The sequence below is a fragment of the Fukomys damarensis genome, unplaced genomic scaffold, assembly GCF_012274545.1.
Source record: "Fukomys damarensis isolate Sample0158 unplaced genomic scaffold, DMR_v1.0_HiC HiC_scaffold_15, whole genome shotgun sequence".
Taxonomy (NCBI): domain Eukaryota; kingdom Metazoa; phylum Chordata; class Mammalia; order Rodentia; family Bathyergidae; genus Fukomys; species Fukomys damarensis.
The window spans coordinates 10,620,539-10,647,591 of NW_022900927.1; the positions used below are offsets into that span (position 1 = coordinate 10,620,539).

General features: G+C 35.5%; 1 protein-coding gene across 11 annotated transcripts in view; it reads left to right on the forward strand.

The window, feature by feature from the left end:
* Positions 1–27,053, forward strand: part of Adamts20 (ADAM metallopeptidase with thrombospondin type 1 motif 20) — a 275,934-nt gene that overhangs the window by 215,578 nt on the left and 33,303 nt on the right. For 9 of the 11 annotated variants that reach the window (XR_004517244.1, XM_033763587.1, XM_033763582.1 and 6 more), the window contains 3 exons: positions 14,759–14,926; positions 22,942–23,115; positions 23,191–23,361. Coding sequence is in view for 9 of the 11 variants with exons in the window: in XM_033763587.1 (XP_033619478.1) it covers positions 14,759–14,926; positions 22,942–23,115; positions 23,191–23,361 (513 nt within the window). In the remaining 2 variants the exon portion in view is untranslated. Of the gene's footprint in view, positions 1–10,009; positions 10,229–10,824; positions 10,868–14,758; positions 14,927–22,941; positions 23,116–23,190; positions 23,362–27,053 lie in introns of those variants that run through there. The other 2 variants (XR_004517245.1, XM_033763590.1) reach the window with 2 other exon arrangements.

Genomic DNA, 27,053 nt, shown 5'->3' on the forward strand with positions numbered 1-27,053 from the left:
ATAAAGGAACTCCATTTTCCTCACATCACACTTGATACTACCAGACTTTTACATTTTAATATTTCTATTGAGTTTTATTGGGTATTTCTTTGCGGTTTTAATTTTCATCTCTCTGTTGGCTAAGTCGAGTGCTTTTATATATGTTTACTCCCATGAGATGGACTCTTTTACTTTCTGAAGTCCTTTGGCCATCTTCTGGCGGATCTTCCACTCTGTCTTATTGATATGTAGGAATTTTTACTTGTTTTGGATATACGTAAGTGCCTGATTGGATATATGTATTGAAGAACATTACCTCATCATTTTAGACTTTTGTGGTCATTCATTTTTCAGTCATAGCTGCAGAGAAAGAGCCAATAATAAAAGAGCTTCTATTTTCTCACTTAAATTGACAGCTGGGAGACTCTGAAGGGATTAAAATGGACACATACAGAAGGCACAGCAACACTGATGGTTCCTACGTGTAGTGAAGATTTATCTTTAAATTATTTTAGACAATAACTTTAGAAGAGAGAAAATAGATTACTGCTGAAGAAAAGCTAGTCTCTGGTTCTTTTTTTTTTTTGGTTTTTTGAGACAGGGTATCACTATATAGTTGAGACTGACCTGACCTGGAACTCACTATTGTAGCCCAGGCTGGTCTTGAACTCACAGCAGTCCTCCTGCCTCAGCCTTCTGTGTGCAGGGATTACAGGCATGCGCCACCATGCCCAGCTCTGGTTCTTTTTTAAAAGGCTGCAAAATCCTTGATTTATAGTCTTCATGAATTTCCATTAATTTATTCATTCGGTAAATATTTACATGGCAGTTACTGTGTGTTAGATACCATTTGAAGTGGAGAATAAAAATGTGAACTAAAAAAGGCATAGGTCGGTTTATATTACAATATTTTAAAAATATTTTTTAAAGGCACGTATATAATTATTTCTGCACAAAGCTGTGTGTGTATAAAGGAAAGAGTTGGATGTGACAGGATATGGAGTGGGGATTCTTCAAGAACTGGAATAAGAAGAAATGAATTTTATTTTGTATGAGCAATGTGTCACCACTGTTAGCTTCTTCGCATGATTTAAATGTCAATTTATACTCAGTAAAAAACTCCACTTCTGGAAGTCAGAAGCCATTCAAAACCAGTAGAGATCAGCAATGATTTTTTTTTTTTTTGCAGGAGAAAAAAAAAAGCCCAGTCATACAAAATCAACTTGAGACATTTAATCATAAAATACAGCTCTTAAAATGCCTAAACAGATGACTATCAAATTATTCCTGAGAAAATATTTGTTTCAAAGTGATATTAATGCTAAGAAATACTCTTGTTCTAAAATATAATTAACATACTGAAATAAAATATCAAGTGGTCAGATTTCTGCTTTAGTGAAGTCATTAAAATTGTCAAAAAAGAAAAAAGGTTTGCCTCTATTAGCATCATTTTTATTTCTAGTCTAATTTTTCAAGGTATAAATACATATTTAGGAAAATGTACTTATTCTATTTTAGTAGATTTTGCTTATAATGAGCAAACCCCAATATAATAATATTTAGTAGGTAAAATAAAAAAGCATTTAGTATCATTAATGACTAATTCTCTTCGAGATATCATTAGATACAGTGTGAAAATCAAAATGTGTAAACTATGTAAATGAAAATATGAAATTGGAAATGTGTTCTTTTTTGAAGACTGCAAGAATAAAAGGGGAGTTACACTATCACACCAATGAGCATTATTCCCTATTTTCCAACTATGGAGACTTCTCACCATTGCATCTGAGAGAAACCTTTTACCATTTATTCCTGAGCCTTAGGAGAATTTTTACATCTAGGCCAGGGATGAGTGAGATATGGCTCCTCTACCACTCCCAGACCTTTCTTCAGTGTTGGAACTGGCTTTTTCATAGCAGCTTGGATGGAATACTGAGTCTATGTCATCGTTTCTCTGCAGACATTTCAAAGGCCCAAGCTTAGAACAAACCAATCCTGATCCATAGGGCACCCCATAAAGTTGCCACAGCAGAAATCCTGAAGGTAAAAAAATCTCTTCATGCATATTTCCTTTCCAAGTTATTTTTGTAGGACTAAAGTCATCCAATACTTCTCTGTTCAGGTAACACAGATTGCATATTTCAAAGAGCTTGCTTGGATGCATACACTTCAACTTTATAAAAATGCACCTTTTAAATGAAGAAGCTACAACAATTGCATTTTTCTCTCTAGCTTCTACTCTTGGAGCAAAATATTAGTTGAATATAGGGATTCTTGTATTGGCCCTCTAATTCTCTTGTTTTTATTCTTCTTATTTTCTACTTCTATCTGTGGTTTTACTAGCCTTAAGACTTTCTATATACCCAAAAACATTTATTGAATTATTTATTCTAGTTATATCTTAACTATTAAAAGCTTTCCTTGCATTCTGGTTGTTTTCCTGGTGTAGTATTCTACTCTCGTTTTACCATACAGCAACTACCATCTCTCTCATATTAACTATAGCTTTTTTAGAGGAGATGTTCTTTTTATTGTCTCTTCCACTACGACCTGTCTTAGTGGAGGGAAGAGTGGGTTTCTGTCTTTCTTACTGAAAAATTTCCTCCAGTGTTTAAAATTCTGTATGTCTCATTGGAGTAAAGTACCAAAGAAATGAGAGGAAACTGTATTTGAGCTGTTTAATGACTAGTGATTTTTCCCTGTGAGTCAGTATTTTAAGGTCTTTCCTCTGCAATACCCAATTTTCCCTGAGAAGAATCCCCCCAGGATCTGAGACCCCAGTGTGTAGAAGCCTCTGTCCCCTCCACACCAGCTCTAACTCTGAAGCCCCTTCGTAAGGTCCCGCCAGAGAGCTTCACGTAAGGCTGGCTGCTCCAGCTGCTGACTGGCAGGGATTCTGCAGTAGGAGTTTGTTTTGGCTCAGTCTTCTCCATTCTGCCTGTCTTCTTCAATCTTTTGAAATCATTAACTATATTTTTTATGTGTTGATTTCATGGATTGGAAAAAATGTAAAAAGAAGACATGAACACATCTCATCACTTCACCACTTTCATTAAATCAGTTGTTCAAGCCCAGGTATTTGTTTGCCCTCTTATTGGTCTAACTACCCCACCTAATCTACCCCCCTCCCCACGTTTAAAATATCTTGAAGTATATCTGATATATTTTAAATTTTAGATGAGCAAAGTTTTGCTCAGGAGGAACAAGATGTGCTTCCCTCTGGAATTCCATTGGGGATCATTATCTCCATATCTCACCCTTGAGTCCCAAATGTGGAGAACTGAGCGACTCCCATGATCTGTTCATGTGTTTCATAAAGAACTCAATGCGTAGGTTATATTTGCACATTTTATATATTCCTCAGGAATTGGGACAGGAAGAAAATGAAAAGGGAATGGAGAGTTAATATCCCTTTATGATACTGCGTCATGTACCGTTTTAGGTTCATTTATATATTAATTATTATAATTATTATTGTCCTGAATGTAGGTATTGCCTTGCCACTTTCTGACTAGAAAACTGAAGATCAGCCAGGCTGAGCATGAGCATCCAACCAAACTGACAGCTGAGATTCCAATGTAGCTCAGAATCCGAATATTTTATGTGATTGGGTTAATTAGTTTAAATTAGCGAACTTCACTTAAGAGTGACATTAATTCCTAACACATCCGCCCCTCCTGACTTTCATCCCACATGATAAACAGACATTAATTTTGCAGGGAGTGTCGTTTCTTTGATCTGAACTGTGACTTTTCGCTTTTCAAAGTACTCCCAGAGCTCATTCCCTTCTCATTTGAGAGTTCCCAGTGTGTATTCATGTCTGGACCTTTATAAAATGTACTAAGTGCAAACTTTTTGGCTTTATTTGTGTTAACTCTCACAGGAATACATAAAATATCTGTAGAAACTTGAATGGTAAATCTGCTCTTTTTTTACTGGCACTTGATTTGAAGAATTTTGTCAGTGTTACTATGGTAAGTAATGCCTTAAAAGTCAGTATTTTTCTTGGGTTATTTTCTGCTTTCTTTACCTTTTGATGCCTTCCCACACTAAAGAATGTTATGCTTTGTTCCATCCAGGAAACTCATAGTTCTGCAAAAATAAGGTGTGATCAAAACATATAGTAAATGTTTAAATTTTAAAAAAACAGTAAAAAACATGTTGCCATTAATCCTGCTCAGAATATTCCCTCTTGCTTTGAACACAACCCACTGTCCCTGCCACTTTCTAAAGTAGCTCTAAAGTTCTCTTTCTTGAGTGTCTTTATGAGGTGTGATTTTTTTTTTTTTTTTTTTTTTTTAAGGTGAATGCTGCTGTCCTGGGCCATACAACAGAAAGGCAAGGTTGTTAAAACATCACAGCACTGTGTCTCTTCGTCCACCTCACTCACCCAGTCTGGTGCTCGTGTAACTTCTGGCTCTTCCCAAAAGTCAAGAAAAGTAAACATTTTGGATCGATTTAGGACACGGAGGCAGCCCCACGACAGCGCAATTAGAAACAGGGAAGAGGACCTTCCAGAACTGCTTCAGAAAGGGGCAACAACCGAGGGATACACGTAGTAGAAGCAAAAGAGAGTATGTTAGGGGATTAATGGCTGTGTGTCTTTCACTGTTTTGCCATTTTTTTTAAAGAGGCAAGCATTCCCAGTCCTTGACAATCACAGTTCACAACGTCTCGGGGAAACTGGGGGTGGAGTTTCCATATGGACTGTCCCACTCCTTCTTGTAAAAATCAGTGTCCCAGGTTTCTGTGATTTGTGTAAAAACATCAAGCAGAGTCAGCTCATAATAACATCGCCGAATAATTATTAAAATTAGAAGAGCTTTACATTACTCTTATAATAACCACGCCTTTTTTTGGTCGCAATGTAATTGCATAGATTTGAAAGAGTCAATGAACTCTTTAGATGAGTCCCTTGGCACACAGAGGAATCTCAAATGTTCATTACCCCTTTCATCACATGCAAACTATACTATTACAAAGTCAAAAGAATAAATTATATGCTTTAGGCAAATGATAGTGTGTCCTTAATATTTCTGAGCTATAAATAATGCTTATGTTTTGAATTAGAGTTACATTTGCTACTGTGTCCAGCAAAATAAACCTACGTTCAGTAATAATATTTATAGATTTGGAATTATTCTTCATAAAATGTTTTAAAAAGTTGTTTTAAATAAGTTTTATTGAATTAAAATTTGCATGTATAGAATTTACAAATTTAAAGTGTAGGATTCAGTAGGTTTTAGGTTATTGACAGCTGTCCAACCATGATCACATTCAAATTTAGATCATTTTTGTTATTCCAAAATGAAGCATTTTACCCACTAGCTATCATCTGCCAGTCCTTCCCCTCTAAATTTAGGCAACCACTGAGTTATTCTATTTTCAAGGATTTTTCCTATTCTGGAAATTTATTTTTTTTATTCAAAGTAGAACATGCTCCTTCAACAGTAAAAACCTCAATGTACCCACAGAAATGGAAATCCTGCAAAGTGAGCTCTTACACCATATTGGAGTGAAAGTAGAAACTGACAGAAGAAACAGAATACAGTGACTTTTTTCTCCCTTTCATTTCATATTTTACTTACTTATTAAATTTGTCATATAAAGAAAACCACTGATGTTCAAGTGTGTGTGTCTGGTTTACTTCACTTAAAATTATCATCTTAAAGTGCATCCATTTTCCTTCAAATGCCACATGTTTATCTTCCTTTATGGTAGACTAGTACTACATTGTGTATAAATATTACATTTTTTTATCCATTCATCTGTTGATGGGCATATAGGCTGTTTCCAACGTTTAGCTATTATCAATTATGCTGCTATAAACATGGATAAAATACATTACTGTGATATGATGTTTTTAACTCATTTGGGAAGATACTTAAAATGAGACTAGCCGGGTCAAGTGGAATTTCTATTTTTAGTTTTTTTGAGACATCTCCATACTGATTTTCATAATAGCTTCAGCAGTTTACACTCCCATCAACAATGCCAGTCTTCCTTTCTTTCCATAACTTTGCCAGCATTTGTCATTGGTTGATGTCATGATGGTAGAGTCACTCTTTCTGGAGTTAGATCGAATCTTTCTTTTTGTGGAGGGGGTACTGGGGATTGAACTTGAGTCCTTGCACTTCTGAGGCAGGCAGCAGAGCCACTGAGCTAAATCTCCAGCCCAGAGAGAATCTTATGTTGTTTTAATTTGGATTTATCAAATGGCCAGTGATGTTTAACATTTTTTCATGAATCTATTGGTCAATTGTATTTGTTTATCTGAGAAATGTCTATTTCAGATTTTCATTTTTTAAATTAATTCTTTAAATTTGAAGGGTCTAGTTCTTTTGAGTTTTTTATTATTATTATTCTGAATGTTAGTCCATTTTCTGAAGAGTAGTTGGAAAAATTTTCCCCATTTTAGAAGTTATCTCTTCACTTTTCTGGTGCTTGCTTTTGCTGTGCAAAAAGCTTTTTAATTTAATGTGATCTCATATGTTGATTCTTGGTATATATTATTTATTTTGCAAGCAGGGTTTTACTCACAAAGTCTTTGCCTATACTATGTTTTTGAGAATTTTACCTATTCCATCAGGAATAGGAATTTTTATATTCCAGAAGATTAAGTATTTCGTCTAATGTTGAGCTCTTTAATCCAATTTCAGTTTAGTTTAGTATTTGTTAAGAGATCTGGGGCTAACTGACCTGCAGCATGTGGGTAGCCACTCTTCCCAGAAACATTTGTTAAAGAGGTTACCTTTCCTCCAGCCAAGGAGTTTGTCCCCTTTGTCAAAGATAGTGTAACTGAATGTGCCTGAAGTTGTTTCTGTGTCTTCTGTTCTACTGATCCAAAAGTCTGATTTTCTGCCAGTACAGTGCTGTTTTTATCACTACAGCTTTGTAGTATAACTGGAAGTCTGGGATTGTAACGACCCCTGCCTTGCCCTTGTTTCTCTGAACTGCTTTTGGTATTCTGGGTCTCTTCCAGTTCCGTGTGAATTTTAGCATTTGTTTCTCTGGATCTGTAAGAAATGTCATTGATATTTTGACTGAGATTGCACTAAACATACATATAGTAGTTGTAGAAGTATAGCCATTTTAACTACACTGGTTCCGCCTATTCCGGGATAGGAGATATCTTTCTATTTTCTGGTACCCTCTTTGATCTTCTTTGTCAGAGTATCATAGTAAAATATGGTTATTGAACATATGATTTTTCATTCTGATTTTCTACCATTTATATGTGGAAAATAATATATGATAAGTGAATATTTCTACACAAGATATTTGTATGAATTGTTGCAACTTTGCTTCATGTTTTGCTTTATAAGTGAAAATAATCATGAAACTTTTCAGTTAGAATTTAGGTAACATTAACAATTACAATATTATAAATTATATTTTGGTATTTCTTCCAAAAGAGTTAGACAGATAAATGATATGTAAGATCACATACTATATTGGTCATCTTAGATCTGTGAATCTACTAGTGTGTACCTAAATATGTATGTACACACACCAAAAAATAAAATTTTAGGGCATGAAATTGAAATTAAAAGTAATCATTGTTACAATTATATTAATATAAAGAAAGTTTGCTGAATGTGTTTGTTAGCCATCACTTACTTTTGGTTCTTTAATTGCGAATGAAATACTTTGCAAATTTCCTCAATTTAAAATTTTAAATGTCTGAAGTTACAAATTGTAAATATGCCTAGATGTAATGTAATAGAATAAAATGTAAGTAGTTTTAGAACCAAATGCTGTCTTGACTTATTAAAGCTGCATAGTCAAAGCACATCTGTAATACTGAAAAGGAAATTTTCCAACTCCATTAAACTTTAAAACTGTAAGTATAATCGTTGAGGAAACGCTATGAATGAGGTCTCTGTTCATGGATTTAGTATTCCACACCTAGGTGCGCATATGAACTGAATTAAGAGAACAGTAGCAGGACTATTTCACAGAGCTTCATAGTCATATTTCTTCTTGTTTGTTTTGTTTTACACAGAGGGCTACACCATTCTGTTTTAAGTACTTGAGCTACTTTAATGCTTTATTTTTGTAATAACTGAGATGCTCCATTTTAAAATATTTTTTGTCCTTTATAGGCAATAACTTAACTGTAAAGTATTTGATAAAACTCATATCTAACCTTTTACTGTGGTGAGCTTTTCCCTTAGGTGTACAGGTATCACTGACTTCCTAAAGACCTCAAAAACAATGTTGTTCCTGAGGTTTAGATTCCACTTCTTTATTTTATTTAGAGAACTTTATAACAGAATCTTTAAAAAACAAAAAAGAAAAGAAATAGGTGCATGAATTCATATACACCATAGTGACTTATTCCTCAGAGTATCTAATTTCTGATCTGTTTTTAATGGAAACTTTATTATCTCCATATTTAATATGTTATTTCATATACAATCTTTCATTTCAAGATATTGCTTCAGAGATATTTAACATAACAACTAAAATATTTTTCAAACATGTAGCAAAGTAGCTCTGGTTAAATTTATTCCATTTCAAAAATTTAGTTTAACTTTGCTATAGTAGCATAAAAATAGTTTATTTTTGAAAAAGATCAAAACAAGATAAATAATACACATTCCAATATTAAAGTTTTCACTGATACTTTTGGAATGGGCACTAAGGTTAACACATATAATCCTCTCAAGTTACTCTAAATGATATTCCAACACTCTATTGTCTTTTAACTATTGCAGTATATTGGTGTTTAAAAAGTCCACTCTGTTTTATACATTGTACCTTGATGCTTTTTGTGCAGTTACTTTTGTCTTGATGGAAATTATTTCTAGTTTGTAATGAACAAGTGGATATAGACGATAGGTGACTTTGGCTCTCTTCAAAAAGTTGTGTGACCCTCTTGTCACTTGTCACTCAGTTGTTAGATTTTCTTTCGTTGTTTGGTGAAATCCATCAGTACCTGCCATGAATAAGCAAAAGGATAGACAGAAAACCCAGCCACGGGTTTTACATTTTCAGATGACAAATAGACCTTGCAGTTAGGGAAACAGTGAGAATTGATATGATAATTGGTAATAAAGTAAAACTTTTTCTCTTCATTTGGTCTTTGAAAATTTTGAAAGATGTGGCTTTTTAAAAAACCAATCAGAAAATTCCAAAAAGTTTGAAAGGCCCAAAATTGAATAATAGTACTCACTTCTTTATATTAAGTTTTGTATTTTCTTACTGTTATTATTTTTTTTGCTAACAAATTAGAAAACTAAAATAAAGTAAGGTGGCTAAGAGAAAAACTGTGACTATTAAGTCTATATTAATTTAAGATAGTTAAAAAAACTAAGTGTCATAACTTCTAGCCATCCCTCAAATGGTTTTGAGAACTCATATGGTTGAATTGTTCACACTTATATTACCAAATTATGAAATATTTTATTCAATTTAAAATATCTTCCAAAAAATAAATTAAATAAAATATCTTCCATACCAACAAATGAAGAAGAATATTAAAGGGGCAGTAGTTTACTTGTTTTATAATATTTCTAATTCTTACTAATCGACCTAAAAAAACCTAAATGGCCTCTGCTTATTTTAAATTTAAATTTACTCACAGAAACTCCATGTAAAGAACTGATAATAATATAGTCCATCTATAAAATATAAATTTAGGAAATTTTGACAAGAATTTCTATGAAATAAATATGTATGAAGGAAAAATGGGCTTATAAAAATATTTCTCAATGACTGATTATTTTGATAGTCACTAAAAAGATTTAATGGAGAACTTCATTGATGTCAGAGCCCTCATCTAATATTGCTTCCAATACGACTTTTTAGTTTTAATATTTATTCTTAGAAGAGTTTACATATTAAACATAGAACCAAAACTTAGTAACTTCCTCCATAGGGGACAATATGCATTAGCACGTGAGATTGACATTTGCTACTTTTGTAGTCACTTTATTAAGATTAATCCCATGTATGATTAATTCACATTCTTTAGATTTTTCTTGCTATTCTGCAGACGAAATTTGATTCTTTTTTTTCCAAACAGATAATTATGGGATCTTTACAGCCAAAACTGAGGATTATCCTTTACCATCTAAATAACCACTACATTTGAAATATACCTTCTAAAGTCAGTGCCGGGCATGAAGTTCAGCTGCCACCACTGAAATGTGTGCCATTTGGGAGACACTAGGCGGTAAATTAATACAAGTGCCCATGGTTCATAAATTATTTCCTCCTTTAGAATCTGGGAAAGAGAATGGTTCGTGACACATCGAATTGGGAACAAGTGATTCTGGATTCTTTTTATTTTTCATGTTTCCTTACAACAAGTCTCTTAGTAGATTTTATAATTTGGAAAAGAAAACAGAAATAGACTAGGTAACTACAGGTATATTGAATATGACAAAAGAGAAACCCAGGTGCTGAAAACTCTCCTTGAGCTTTACTTACTCTGATCTCAGTGGAACATAAAACATGTCCATCAGAGAAGTAGGCTTTCGAAAGGACGTCTAAGTAGACTCAGCATTAAAAAACATGAAATGGGTAAAGCTTTTCAAGTGGGAGGAAATGATGTGGACAGTTATTCCCAACACGAGAACAAGCAGAGCATTTTCCTGGGAACAGCACTGGTTCTCATTCACTCTTCTCCTCTGTGTTACCTTCCCTGTTCCGTGTGTGTTATGGGAGTCATTGTTTAAGCTTGTACATAAAACCAATGTGCTATGCTGCAGTAATCTTTTGGTTATTTATTGATTGTATTTTAAAATATTTTTCTATTATATTTAAGTACTTTTAGAATTTTCTTAGTTTGGTCATTTCTCTTTTTTAAAAAAATCTTTTCCTTTTGCCTTCACCCAGACATTTACATGAAATAAGCATTGCTTTACTGATAGGACATGTGAAAAATGAAGCTTCAAGTGAGGTAAAGAACTTACTTCTGCTTACCCAGCCTGTAAAATATATGCAGGGCACAGGTTATGCATGGCTGCCGCAGAGTGTAATAGTTATATTGAGGGCTATTTCATTGCTAGTTAGGGTACTCACCAATCTTAGTGCAGGATTTCTCACTGCTGTCAGAAAAAAATATAGCACCAGAATAACATAAAGGAAGCCTAAAAACAGACCCTGCCATTAATGAGAGCAAAATAAGCTTCATTTCCTTATTTAATATTGCTCAGCAATTTAAGTTTCTAGAATTAAATTAATCAACAGTTGACCACAAATTAAGTCATCAGTTACTCTTCTGTGATGTCCTCATATATGAACAAAATAATTCACACTTCAAACAGTGGAAATAGTTTTACCCTATAAGTACGTACATATTTTCTCTAAAAACAAGAATATATCTGTTCTACAGTTAATCATATTAGAAGGGACCAATTAATTATCAGGATGGAAAATACTAGCCAACCTGAACATCTGTGGAAATTCTATTACCTTTTTAATGCTTATGTATTGTACATTTGTTTCAAATATCCTGCTTTATCTTAAGTATACATTTGTCTTTACTTAATTTATCACAACTGCCAATCAGGATACTTATACATCAGTTTAATAGCACCACTTCCAAACTGAGTGGTGTCCTCTATCTGGTGTTTCATAGCAGTCATGTAAATTCTTAGCAAGAGTTTAAAACTAAATGACTTTTCAGAGGAAGAAAAAAATTGATAGGAATACTAAAAATGACTTGTATAGCATTAATAAAACTTCCAGGAAATAGGAAGGTGTCAGGGAGGGGAAAAACATCGAAAGATTTTTGCAGTATCAGAGGAAAGAACTGCCATGCTCTGTATTCCTACCAAATGGGCTATTTTGCAGAACCTTTTCAACTCAGGATGTGTTGTGGTTTGGGAGAAAAGAGCAACATTTCACTAGTTGTATACTCTACTGCTGCCTCATTGCAACTAAAACATAATTCTTTGCATAACATGTTCTCTTTTACTTTAGAGAAATTCCCACATGGAATTCATCAGACACAAATAAAATAATGTTTTATTCCTCTCTGGATCTTAAGGAAAGAGATCTGTATTTTTCTTCAGATCTTTCAGAAAAAGAGCTCTATTTTAAAGGTGAACCTAAGTTTATTTTACAATTCTTTGATTTTGTACTTTTCTATCTAACATAGAAAACTGAGTTTATTTACTATACATAAAATTATTTTTAAAAATAAATTATTTTAGTTTCATAATTCAAATAAATTGTTTATGAAAAACTAAACAGATTAATCAATTCCATTTTTATTGTACCCACTGCTTTGTAGGAGTAATTTAAAAGGACTTGCCTTCCAGGAGACTGGGTGAATAAAACATGTAGTAAAAGTAGAAAATTGTGAAGGGCTAAAGAAAAGGTGGGGCTCAGAAGAGTTCAGAGACATGAAAGTGCATATATATTTACCCTAGATATGTGATTGACTAAGAGCATTAGGAATAAGTGATATTTAGAAAGCACCATATGAAGCAATAAGGTCTGACAAAGTGATATGGTAGACAGTTCTTTAACATTACAGAGAACGCAGTTATATTGTGCCTCAAAATTTGCATGATGCAATTTGTATGTAGCAGAGCATAAGGCTGGAAATGTATGCTGAATAAAATTCAGTGATCGCCAAAGCGAGGAAGAGTAGAATTTATTTTTATTTATTTTTTCATTGAATTTATTGGTACATTCAAGGTAGACAGTACAGTTACATTCATTACTGGGATCTTGTACCTTTACATGCTCACAGATATGGTTTATAGAGAAGATATGTTGCTGAATTTTAAATGGAATCTCAAGCTTAATCTGTCTGCTTTTATGTTACACAGTTTTCCAAAAGGATTGGGCATTCTTTTCAGAAATATCAACACTTTATGGAGTGATTTTTGAATTCATGGCACTGTTAAAAGAATCGTGGAAATTCTGCAGCATTGACACACACAGAAGTGTCCAGATAAGGCATACCAAACAAATACCAAGCTATCCATCATTGTCCATCATTAAACCCATTTCTCCTTTGAGACTGAGGTTAAAAATCACTTTTTAAACTAATTAACAAATATCCTAGAAAGAAGCGTCTACTTTTGTGAATTCCTTAATTCCATCATGACTTTATTATAATCTTAATAGTATTTAATTTTTTTGTAGTGGTTTTATTTTTCTGATTTTCATTTGGGCTTAGAATTATTGAAGACCTACTCTGACACAATTCATTCCATAGATGTTATGTATCATTTATTTTGTAAGCACTTTGAGAATAGATCACAGACAAAAGCAAGTGATCATGTTTAATGAAGCTGCACATAAATATTCATAATAATTATTGCTTTTTAAAGGAGGCTGTCAAGGAGAGTAATGAATGTTTTGCTTCAAAAGTTGAAAAAAATACATATCTAGGAAAAAACATTTTTCAGGGTGTGAACATGTGTGTGCAAAATAATTTGTATACTCTCTGATCTTGTGTGCTTGTTGACAATACTCGATTTTTAAAGTGTGTAATGTGTTAGACTCTTATAAAAATAAACAATAAAGGAAAGAATGTGCCCAAGATTAGTAGCCATGGAGAGTAGAACATATTGGTAAGTTTGACCAGTTGGAAGGAAGAGCATTATTTTTATGCAGTATATAAAGACGCAGATTTTTCACAGAGCTGAATTCTAAGTAGGAAGGTTATCAGCATTAACTGAGGAGAGGGAAAACAGTTAGCTATGTTAACGTAAGTCTTATTGATCAAGCCACCGTGTTAACTGCCCATACAAATGGGATATGGTATTGTGGATGATATAAAAGATAATTCACGAACTATATTTTTTAAAGTTTAAGGTGTTTTAACCATTTTATAGTCTGCATTAGATAGCATAACAGTCTGTGAACTTATATGTGAAATGTATAATATACTCACCAATCAATAGTCTCATGTATAATATCTTCACATATTACTGGCTGCCTCAGAGGAAAAAGGGTTGTCTGGGATCCTTGTCTTCCTTGCTTAATGTTTTCCATAATATGGCTGAGGATCTAAAAAATATATGATGGAACTGATGTAGACATTTCATTTTAGACTTTATGACAAGTTTGTAAGATTGGTGGTGTTATCCCCATTAAAAAGTGAAGAACTGACATTTGATAAAATATGCCTGAAAGGACCCAGCTGTGAATAACAAAACCAGTGTCAGAGCTCAGCCCTTTCCACTGTGTTATACTCGGCTTGCTCATAAAATATCAACTGGCTGGAAAAAATTCATTGTTCTTATATTTGAAGAGATATTTACCTTTGGTTTTTTACTAAATATATTGAAGGGCCAATGGTAGGTAGTGACTGAGGACTGAGTGATGTCTTCTAGAGTGAGGCAATAAACAAACCTGAATTGAACCTAAAAAATACGATTTCTACTTTCTTAATTAGTTTTCTGAACTCAGAGATCATTGAATTTTTTTTTTTGGTTGTTTTGAGACAGGGTCTCTCTATATAGTTGAGACTGACCTGGAATTCACCACGTAGCCCAGGCTGGTCTTGAACTCACAGCGATCCTCCTGCCTCAGCCTCCCAAGTGCTGGGATTACAGGCGTGCACCACCACACCCAGCTCAAATTTTTTTGTTTTTTAACAAGAATGAATGCTTTATGATACTAACATCAAGTGATGGTCCAGCACAGATTGAGAATTTCAAATTCTCTCCGATTCGAAATATAACAGAGTATACCTTAATACAAATAAATACAAATATCAAAACAATGTTTTTTTGTTTCATTTCCTATTTCTTGAAGATGGATTAATCAATGCCATGAATTAAGTGAATTCATATTTCTTTTCTAGTGCTCAGCTTCTTGCGGTAAAGGTATAAAGTACCGTGCGGTGCTCTGTGTTGACCAATTCAAAGAGAAAGCAGAAGAAAAATACTGCAGCAGTCTGAAGAAACCTAGGACTCACAAAGCTTGTAGATCTGTCAGATGCCCTTCATGGAAAGCCAATAGATGGAAGGAGGTACATGATGTATTTTACAATGACATTTGTATTTTTTGCATTAAAAAAGAAAATTTATTTTTTTCCTCATTGAGTTTATTGGTACATTTTAGGTATACAGTACAGTTACATTCATTGTTGGGATCTTGTACCTGTGCATGATTCAGTCTTTACTTTCAATAACTATAAAAGTTTTGCTTCTTTAAATTTGTAATTATTTTGTTATACATTTATCTGCACTATGCTCTAAATTAATACTGTACAGTATTGATGTATGTGCTATCTATAGTTAAGTAGCAAATTAGTCACTTGATTTTTTTTCAGAGCCATAAATTATATGAGAAAATTCTACTACTAAATGGTGGTGCTACAGATCACCTTGGTAATCTAACAACAAAACATATGTGTGATGATGCAGTTAGTAACAGCTTTGTTTCCACCCCACATGTTGGATTTGAGCTAAGATTACATCCTGGGGAAATGACTGCATCCTGGAGAAACTGAAGATAGGATTGTTATTGGACACCTAGAATTAGGGAGACAGGAAAGTGAGGTAACCTGGGCTGGGCTAAGACTAAAGTAGAAAGAGTCAGGGAAAACAAAGCTGATTAATGAGTTTCCAGCTGAGCCTTAAACAAAGTATCGAAAGTATTAAAGATGATACCTGCCCTGACATGCTTGGGGAAGAGAGTTCAAAATCTGAGTTGGAGGAAGCATGAATCTGAGAGTGGTTTTCAAGCAAACACTAGTTTGGGAAATGGTCTATTAGTAAGCTTTCCTGTTGCTGGGATAAAATACCTATAATGCAATTTAAAGGAGGAGAGGTCTATTTGGCTCATGGTTTCATCTATTTCAGTCCATAGTCAGTTGGCTCCAAGGCAAGCACATCATGGCAGAGGGTGTAGTGGAGCAAAACTGTTTCATTCAGGACAGCCAGGAAGCAGAACACAGTTCAGAGCACCATCCAGAGACACATCCTCCAAAGGCTCGTCTCCAGTGACCCACCTCCAACAACAGACATTCAGCTAGAACACCAGTGAATCCACTGAATCCTCCTAATGCAGTGAAGTAGATGATTAAGATAAACTTGTATAATTGGGAGTAGACAAAAGCCATGAATGAATTCAGACTACTAACTGGAATCATCTCCTAAGGACTGATTTCATTGGGCTGGGCTTTCAACACAGTTGCTTCCACAAGTATCTGAGGTTGCTTATCCATTTCTTTTTTTTTTTTTTTCTTTTTTTGGTGCTGGGGATTGAACTCTGGACCTTGTGCTTGCAAGGCAGGTGGTGGAACCACTGAGCTAAAAATTATCCATTTCTTAGAAAGCCTGGTCTTGAAATGCAAAAGGAAACCTGTCTTCTGCCACAGAACTTCCTTATCTCCATAGGATGTTGGAGTTGCAACCTTTGGGAAGAGAGGGAGGGGTTCAGACAGCAGCTAGAGGAAGTAGGGTCCCTAGGACTCCCAAGTCATTGCTATTCATTCTAGGCCCGGCCCCTCAACATGGGGAGCTGGCTCTTGAGGAGCCCTGTGTCAGATTATCACCAGTGTTGGATACCAAGTTCTCAAACTGAGTTAAATATCTTGAGCCTCCTGTACAAGAGGCAGTCTATGTTGATTATTAATGTTCTAGGAATTGTGGTTGGTATTTGACTGAATTGTGGGGGCTAATATATCTGTTTCTCATTCCACTGGGGTGTGTATTCTTGAGCATTTGCTTCTAGATTACATTTTGATCGAATAAATAAATTATTTTCCATCTTTTATTACAGGCATGATGTAAAAGATCTCTATCTTAGCCTGTATTTTTGTTTTGTTTTGTTTTTTGAGACAGGGTCTCACTATGTAGTTGAGACTAACCCGGAACTCACTATGTAGCCTAGGCTGGTCTCGAACTCACAGTGATCCTCCTGCCTCAGCCTCCCGAGTGCTGGGATTACAGGCATGCACCACCACGCCCGGCTGAGCCTGTTACAATTACAGAAAGTTGTAACTATTTATTGAATTGTTCAAAAGAGAAATGTTGGCCCATCCTGGCTCCTTTGCTCCTTTAGTCTTCCTACAGTATGCCTGTCCCTCAATAGGTTCTCTCAATTGTATCAAAGTGGCTCTGGGATCCCCATCACCACCTCTCGGTCTAATTCAAAGATTCTTCACCATCTCTTGATGGGCCTACAATGGCTCCCCACATAGGTTCTGGCCACTACTTACTTTTGTGTGGTGTGAACTTTAGAGGAAACTCAAACAAGTCCATGCCACTTAGCATCTTCATGTCTTAACTGCTGTCTATAAAGGCTAAGTGCAAGACTAGTCCATGCTTCCTTCTTTAGCATTACCCAAGTCTCTATCATTTTCTCTCCAAGACAATGGACTTCATGACTACTTTCAATACCTATTTTAGAAACTGTTCACTTAATTGCAAAAGGACTCAGCATCTCATAATTTCTATAATTTTTCATATTGTGGTTTTGCTTAAGGTGAAGTGTTACTTTACTTTCTCTGGGTCAAGATGTGTGAGGAAAACGGCAAAGCAGCCTTCCCCAAGAGGCACAAACACACACTATAAAGGCACTGGACTCAAAAAGGTCACAGATGCACTCACTGTGTCCCGGATAAGTCCTAATTCTGCTATCAGCCAGGAGCCAAAGGGATAGCAGTGGAGGAGAGAGAGAGTTTGCCCTTTTTGGGCACCAGCATTCCTGTGGGTCCCAGGGATTCTTTCATGCAGCTGCTATGGCTGCTTGGTTAATATTCATGAAAGACACTTTCTGGTCCTTGACCTCCAGCTCCACAGCAGAGAGTCTATCATCAGTACTAACAAATTGGCCTTGGCTTACCAAATTGCATAAGATCCACTAGAGGAATGTATTTCAGTGGCATCAAAGACACAGATGTGAGTATTCAAAGACTATAAAAGACCCAGATGCTTTTGTACAGACTCCCCTTTCTTCCCTTTGAGTTGCCTTTTCTTGTCATAGAGATTAGGTCCATTCACCCACATGGTCCCCAAATCTTTGCCAGAAACAAATGACCACTTGTGAAGCCCTTGGCCTTTGATTTATTCTATAAAAAGTACTCACATGAATTCAACAATTGTGGGTTGTGTTTGTGCTACATATAATGATGTATTCAACAGAAGTGTAATTTCAGAGGTAGTTACTGGTTGCTGCTTCATTCTGATTGTGTAAATTATAACATTGCTTTAATATAAGTGCTTGCTATGAAATAATTTCATTTGATTACTATTTTACATGATTCCTCCAAAGGAAAGACTGATTTTGCAAATTACCATCCACAGAGGTGCTCAAATGGGTTTTGAAGGTACACTTTTCATTTGTCATATGATCTTTCTTTATGTAAAGATTTGGTAATGCATTTTAAGGAGTGCTGCTAAACAGGAATAGACACTGTTATGCAGGGCTATTTGCCTTCTGTATCCAGATGATATCTTTGGAGGCAAAGTAAAGCACCAGTCTACATTGTGTAAATAGGCTATTTGGGTACTGAGTTACACGGCGTTGGCGACTTGATGCACCCTATCAATTATTTGTGATATACAAGCACATATGGCTTCGCAATGCCTTGAGATATGTTAGCTGGATTTTAAAAGTTAAACATTTAACACACTTCTAAGTATGTGTCCCTATTAAACTGTTAAAATAAAGGATGAGTATTTGGGGGTGTAGGGCGTCATTCTAATAGACTATTTCAAAGTTAATGACAGCACCTTCTTTGTATCTTTGACCCAGAAGGATCTGGCTTTGGGCACAGGTAATGACTTCTGCTATGGAAAAGTCAAGTCAGGAGCCTCTGACACATTTCAGTAGAAAACACAAAGGGATTCTTGTAAATCCATGAAAAATTATTGGAAATACATAAAAATATGACTGTAGAGCTCAGAATCATAAAATTGGAGATAACAGATTTAGAAATTGTTCCTGTATAGAAAAAAAAAATTGCTCAGAGAGATAGTTTAGAAGGAGTAAAAAAAAAATCCAGTTATAAAAAGAAGCCTGGGGAACACTAATGTTTAAAGGATGATTAGAGAAAGTGGAGTCAGGTAAAGACCTTGAGAGAAAGCAATACAGGAAGTAAGAGGATAGCACCCATCCCAGAAGTGATTACAGACACAGAAGCAAAACTGGTTCCACAAAAGTGGTAAATGGAGCCAAATGTGTTAGTGACATTCACCAAGAAACTTTTTGAAAAGTTTCTGCTGGATTTATTTGATAATTGCTGTTATTGGTGACATTGGGCTGAGGAATATTTAACTGAGATAGTAACTTCTTCTCTGTTCAAATCTAAAATCATGTCAATTTATTCTTTAAAAAACTGAAAAAGTTACTTTTTTTAAGCATTAGTCCACTTTTTCCCCTCAAGGAAGAGATTCATATTAAAAATATGGTGCTACTCATGAACTCAGCGGGTTTTTCTAAACTTGTGCTGTGACCAAAGAACCAATAAAACAGTGTAGTTTGTTGAATTATAGGGAACTGTATTCATTTTGAAAAATTTCTTTCTATGCTATGTTTTGTGAACTAAATTTTCCCAGATTTTTTTTCAGGTATAGAGTAGATATATTTCAAATACAGTTTATATAGCTGAAACTTTCTCTGAAAAGTTTTCCAGATCCTTATTTCATGAGATAAACATTTTCCTAAGATGTTCAGATAAGCTATATTACATCCAGACATTTTAGTCTACCTGATATTGTTCCTGGCACAAAACACACAAAATTATTATTTTCTCCATAGAAACAGCTAAGTTTTGTGAAAACATTCAATGAATTGGCAAAAATTTTAGCATAACATGGTCAACATAAAGTTAGATAGATATGTATGTATTCTGTTCTTCACAGGTAAAAAGCATGTAAACTCTCTTAAAGTCAGTGATTGCTCCTTATACATGTAAAATAGAAAAACTAAATTTAATATTTTCCTTTATAAATAGAAATGCTACTGTGATTTGTATGAAGAACTTTGAGTCTATTGGTGAACTAAATTCTTAACTTTTAGAAATTTAAATTCTTTTCTTATAGTGAGACTATGTTTTACAGATATGTTACTGCTGTGGAAGAAAAAGAGGGAAATTTGTTCCTCTGGGGCGTTTATAGAAATAGGGAAGTCAAAGAATGACTTGATTTTTTTTCCTGATAATATCACTATTGCGAATATTGACGGGGCCCCGAACAATATTACTCAGTTTGTGATCTCCATTCCCTTCTGGAATTAGAGGTTCTAAAAACAACTGAACTCACAAATTAAATAAATATCCTTAGGCACACCCCATACTTTATCAATGTCAAAAGCACAGCTTTTGGTTGTCGTTATGTGGTTCTTACTACAGTTGAAAGATTGCCAAGTCCTTCCCCTTCCTGGGAGGAAGCACAGTGAGAACCCAAGAGGAAGAACAGAGGTTCAACTCTGCTTCTCCACGACAATAATCAATAAATGTTTGCCCCCACCCTTCAAGTGTTCAAATCCTGTCCTGTGAATGATGCTACTGGGAACTGGGAACTTGGGAAAGTTATTGGGTCATGAGAGGGGAGCCCTCACAATTTATATTATTTTCCTTGTGAAAGAGACCCCAGGACCTACGTTGTCTCTTCCACCACATAGAGGCAAAATATCCATCCGTGAACCAAAAGATAGGACTCCACCAGACACCAAATCTTCTGCTGCCTTGATTTGGAACTTTCTAGGAAATAGACCTTTGAAAAATAAGTTTCTGTTGTTTATAAGCCACTTAGAATATATTTTATAGCAAATTTACTGTAACAAATATATAAATGTGGAAGTGATTATTGGAATCAATAAGAAGAGATGGAAGAGTTTTTTTGTTTGAGAATTTTGGTTTTTTAAAAATTTGTTTTCGTTTGTTTGTGTTTCTGGCACTGAGAATTGAATCAGAGACATCACACTGGTTCTAAACCTTTAAAAGTTTGGAAGAGTTTTGAGGCACGTGTAGGAAAAACCTGCATTGCCCCAAATGGGGTAAGGACAGTTCTGGTGATAGTGGAATGGGGGAGAGAGAAAGAGAGAGAGGGAGAGAGGGAGATGGAGCGAAAGAGAGAGAAGAAAAGGCCCTAAGAGAAAGCTTAACTCTTAAAGAACCCTAATAATTACAAGTAGAATGTTCTCAGAAATATGGATGGTATAGGTCAATCTAATGAACTCTCTGACAGAAATCAGGACTGCGTGACTGGGCAGTGGAAGAAAGCCCTTCCTTGTTACAAAGCTGCAGAGAACCTGGGCCTTTCCCATTCTGTCTCAGTGATTTGTGTTCATGTTTCAGTGTTTTGAGGTCTAGTGAGAGAATTGGATACTGGCTTAAGAAAAGTCTTGGAGGCAAGGGCCATCTGCTTCCTTGGTGGCCCAGTCCCTCTCCCCCTGTGTCCAGAAGGCAGGACATTGAGTCTAAGATTATTCCTGAGACAAACTTCTGTTGGGGTTTGCACTTACTTGGACCTACCCCTTTTCCTTTTGACCTTTTCTTCCTATTTTGCACTATCAATTATACTATTTGATCCGTTTCTCCTTTTTTGAATGGGAATATCTGTGCTAGGCATGTCCTACCACATAACTTGTTTGATTGCATAGGTTCATACCTAGAAGGGAATTCACCTCAGGATGACACATGCTTTGAACATGCTCAGTTCTGATTTAGATGAGACTCTACCAACTTTAGATGTGAGGTGATACTTCAGTTAAGCCTTCTCAGGTTAATGAGATGGAATGACTGGCTGTATTTTGTATGTAAAAAGGACATACCTCTTGGGAGGCCACAGGCAGAATGTTATGGTCTGAGTGTTTGTGTTCCCCTTATATTCATGAATTGAGAACCTAACCCTGCGGTGATCATATTGGATGGGGGTTCCAGAGGTCATAAATGCAGATGTCTCAGGCCTGAGATTAGTTTATTTTGGAAAGGAGACAGATAGCTTGTCCCTTCCACCTTGCCAAGACACAGTGAGAAGGTACCCACTGTGACCCAGATAGTGGGGTCCTCATCAGGCACTGAATCTGTGACCTCTCAATTTTGGAATTTGCAGCCTCCAGAATTGTGAGGAATGTGTATTGTTTAGCAGTCACCCTCTTTATGGGATTTTTCAGTAGCAACCTGAGCAGCTACTAGAGGCAGTGCCTCAGGCAAGTGACTGAACCTGGATCTCAATGTCTTCAGCCATGGTTCTTTCTTTCTGGAGCTGCTGTTAGGGAAAAATGAAGGTGGGCAAGTTCCACAGCGGAGGACAGGCTTCACTGGTTAAAATCTGAGAAGGACCATTTGGCACAAGACAAGACTGATATCGACTGTTAGACTAAAGGGGTTTTATAGAGTCCTAAGAGGAGATAGCAGCTTTCTTGAATTGGGATTGCGTGGTGACCTTTGACCACTGGGGTGCTGTACCCACCTGTGTTTACCTGCTAGGGCTCACAGTCTTAGCAAGGGCCATAAATCTTGGTCACCCGGTAGAGGGAGCATTTCTGCCTCCTTCATTCTTCACTTTTATCAGGGGCTTAAATCTTGATGCTTAAACTTTTAGTTCTGATGTAAGATGGCAATGGTCTAATTCCTCAGTGGCTGTCAAAAATAAAAGCACGGGAAGTGTTTTGTGAGATTCTACAAATAAAATACAAAAATTTTGTCATACAAATATTAAAAAATGAAGCCTGATGAGACTAAGAGTTGGCTAAATTTATAATTTATATAACCAGCTGCCCCAAACTTCTGTCCAACAAAATGTAATTATGACTCATTAAATCAGCAAATATTTGGATCCTTAATAAGTTTGAACCGTAGTAGGTACATAGGAAAAAAATGAACATAACACAATCTCAAGTTACTATTTCTTGGGAGATAATGTGTATAAAAATATAAAAGTCACTTCAAAGCCATGTGGTAAAAACGTTTATGATTACATGATGATTTGGTAGACATTAAGAATATTTAAGCGCCGGGGATTTGGCTCAGTGGTTCTGCTTCCTGCCTTGCATACTAGCTATATTCAGGTAATCTTGGCTCCATTATAGTGCTCTGTGACCTGTGGACCTGGAGTTCAGCAAAGAGATGTGTACTGCCGACTGAGAGGCATTGGTCAGGTGGCTGAAGAAATGTGTGATCCATCCACCCAACCTTATGTTCAGAGGCAATGTTGGCACCAGGACTGTGTGAAGTACCAGTGGATGGTGGGAGAGTGGTTTGATGTAAGTACTAACAAATGAACCTTCAAAGGCACTGCGCCTAAGAATGAGTTGTTCAGTTTATTGTTGCTTTTCTAGTGTTCAACATCATGTAAGACAAAAGAGACTCATCGGCAAGTGAAGTGCGCTGATGCACAAAACACTGAAGTGGATGAGAGTCTCTGTGATCCTGCAACCAGACCTCTTTCGGTGAAAAAGTGCAGGAACCTGCCCTGCAAGTATGTGGTGGTAACAGGAGACGCAGCACAGGTAAGGCTAAACAAGGAACCAGAGAAATTCTGTTGCTAACGTAAAACCGGGTCTAAAATCTGAGCCATCTGAAGCTGGGCCTCAAAGTTGACCGTGGGAGTAAATGAAGGGTGTATAAAGGATATACATACATATCAATCGAAGGAATGAAGTCACTGTCAGTTGGGCAGTGGAAATAGAGCACAGTGCTAATATAACATGCTGTTAAACTCTTCACGGAAGTCTGAAGTAGCCATCATTGCCAACTGTGAAGCCAACCACCAAAGAACAACGCTGCAAACTGGCTCTGAATAGTCTCTCAGTTTTGGAAAACAGATTTTTTTGGTGTATAACTGATGTGCAATCAATTGGACATATTTAACATGTAGGTTTACTTTCTGATATGTGTGTACCTTTTTTAAAACCAGTGCTACATTCATTATAAGGAGCATCTGCAATTACTCCAAGTGCTACTTCAGAAGCTCTTTGCCCTCCCCCTCCCCCACAAGTAACCTCAACTGTTTTCTGTATTGGAGATCTGTCACTATAATGATAGGATTTTGTATAGATAGATTCACATAATATATGCTATTCTTTGCCTGATGTAACATAAGTGTTTCAGGATTGAATGAAGTTGCAGAGCGTATCAATGGTTTGTTCTTTTTTATTGTTGATTAATATTTCACTGTATGAATGTCTTCATGTTTACTAATCTTTTATTCTCTGTGCCTGTTCTACCTTAAATCCAAATCCGGACTGTTCTTCACCTCTAGCATTATAACCTTTAGCTTTCGGAGTTTGATTTCAGATTCCTTTATATCATCCATGCTTCTGCTTTTTTAAAAAAATTATGAAATAGTTATCAAAACATTCCTTTAAAATATTTTAGTGTCTTTCTGTGCTGTTTGTAACATCTGTATTTGTACAATTCAGGGAATTTTAGTGTAAGTTCATACAACCATCACCAAGATCTAATTTCAGAACATTTTATCACACTCAGAAGAAAGCTCATACCCATTACCAGTCATGGCTCATTCTCCCACTTTCCTATGGCTTCAGACAGCCCTAAATCCTCTGTCTCTGTAGATCTGCCTGTTCTGGACATTTTGTATAAATGGAGTTGCATAATATATATAACTGGCTTCTTTCATTTATTATATTTTCAAGGTTCATCCATATATCATACATGAGTACTTCATTACTTTTTAGGCTGAATAGTCTTTTATTTTAAGGATAGACTGCATATTGTTCATTCTTTAGTGAGTTATGGACCTTTGCTAATGACTATTATGAATCCTAAATTTCTTGTTGACAGTGAATTGAGAAAAATATATCGAATTGTTTCTGAATTTCACTTCTAATCCCTTAGCGTGTGTGACTCTCATTATGGCATTACCACATAATCTTTGTTTCTGTACTTTCATAGAATGTTTTGGAATCAGGAAGTATACGTGAGTCAACTGTGTTCTTTCTTCTCAAGACTGTTTGGCAATTATGAGTCCCTCACATTTCTATGCGAAGTTTAAAACCAGTTTGCCAAATTCTGTGAAAGAACCAATTGGACTTCTGTTAGAGATTGTAGTGAATCTTGGTCAGTTTGGAGAACATTGTTATCTTAACAATATGGACTTCCAATCTACGAACATGGGCTGTCTTTCCTTTGGAAAGAAATGTCTGATTTCTTTCCAAAATGTTTTGTAGTTTTCAATGTATGAGTCTTGTACTTATTAACTTTATTCCTAAAATATTGTACTTTATTATATTTATTCTTGTTTGAATAGAATTGTTTTCTTAATTTTATTTTCTGATTATCCATTGCTAATATATAGGAGTAGGATTTATTTTTATTGGATCTAATTTTATATGTGTAGTATTTGGGGTTTTCTACATACAACATTATATCATGAATACATACACAGTACTTTCTCAGTTCATGAATGCTTCTGTTTGCAAACAATTCAATTCACAAACAGAAGTGTTTGACAGAATTTTGCTTCCATTCACAAACTCCATGTCAAGTGACAAACATGCTTACAGCCATCTTCCCCACACAAACATGAATGCAGCAGAATGAAGTAAATTCATGTAGCACTGTAATTTTATTTCTTTTTAAAATTTGGATATCTATTACTTCTTTTTCTGGCCTAATTTCCTTGGATGGAGACTCCAGAACACTGAAGAGAAGCAGATGAAAGACATCTTGGGAATATCTCTACTTAAAAACAAAAACAAAAACAAGCAAACAAACAAAAAAAAAACTCCCTTCTGATTTCACAATTAAGTTTGTTAACTATGGATTTATTTTGTAGATTCATTTTATCAGATTGAGGAAATATACTTCTATTTGTAGTTTGCTCAGTGTTATATTCATGAAAATGTGTTGGCTTTTGTCAAATTTTTTTCTGCATCTATTGAAAGGACCGTGAGGTTTTTGTCCATTATTCTGTTAGTATAGCACTGACTGATCGCCATGTATTGAAACATCCTTGCATTTCTGGGATGAATCTACCTGATCATGGTGCATAAATCTGTTTTATGTGTGGCTCAACTTTTGTTAGTGTTTTGTTGAGGATCTTTTTGTGTACATTCATAAGTGATATTGGTCTGTAGTTTTCCTGTGATATCTTGTCAAGTTTTGGAAAATACTGGCATCATAGGATGAATTTGGAAGTGTTCCTTTTCTTCTGTCTTTTGTTGAAATTTGGGAAGGTTGGTGCTAATTGTTCTTTGAATGCACTGGGCCCTTATTTGTATAAAGTTTTTAAAATACAAATTCAGCCTCTCTACTTGTGAAAAGTCTATTCAGATTTTCTCTTCCTGAGCATGTGAACAGGCCTGAACATGTTGCAATCCTATGTATATGTATGGCCTTCTACATTCCCACTGATGTAGTGGAGATTTTATTTATTTTTTGGTACCAGGGATCAAACTCAGGACCTTGTGCTTGTGAGGCGGGTGATGGAACCACTGAGCTAAATCCCCGGTCCCTATAGTGAAGACTTTAAAAGCGCCTTTGGGCATCTAATTCTCGTTTTATTAATTTTTTTTTCTCTTAAAGCTTTTTGGCTAGTCTGTTGTTGCACCATTATCTACCACCTCTGGAAGTTGCAATGTTAAACAGTAGCTTCAGTTACGTTGGACAAATATCTTCACAGCTTTAGCACTGAAAAATCAAGTCAAATGAAACCTTACAAGCATTGCCTTCCATAAAACCACTGAACAGTTGAAATAGTGATCGTTCCTTAGGAATGCCTTTGAAGAATGCCTAAGCCTGTCCCGCCCAGGTTGGTGCTGCCACACTGCTGGTTTTCACCATTGACTGCAGGACTATTAACTGTTAGGCTACTAAAGAGCTAAGGAGATATTGAAAATACAGTAATTTAAGATGCACACAGCTCACTCATACCAAAATTCAGCTGTGTTTCTTGAATGAGTGCCTCCTGGTACTCAAAATCTTTGATTAATCTCCAGAGTTCTTAAAAGTTGATATAATAAATGCTGCCAGTTTCCTCATTGCTTTATGGAGAAGAGAGTATTTAGATGTCCTTACTCTGCAATTTTCCTTGATGCCATCCCTTTAGTATGTTTTGATCCATCAGTTTTCCACTTTGTTATGGGTCTGATTTTCTGCATTTTTGCATGCTAATTTTTAATTTTATTATAAATTATAATTTAATTATAAATGTTACCTTATTGGTTACTGGATATACTTT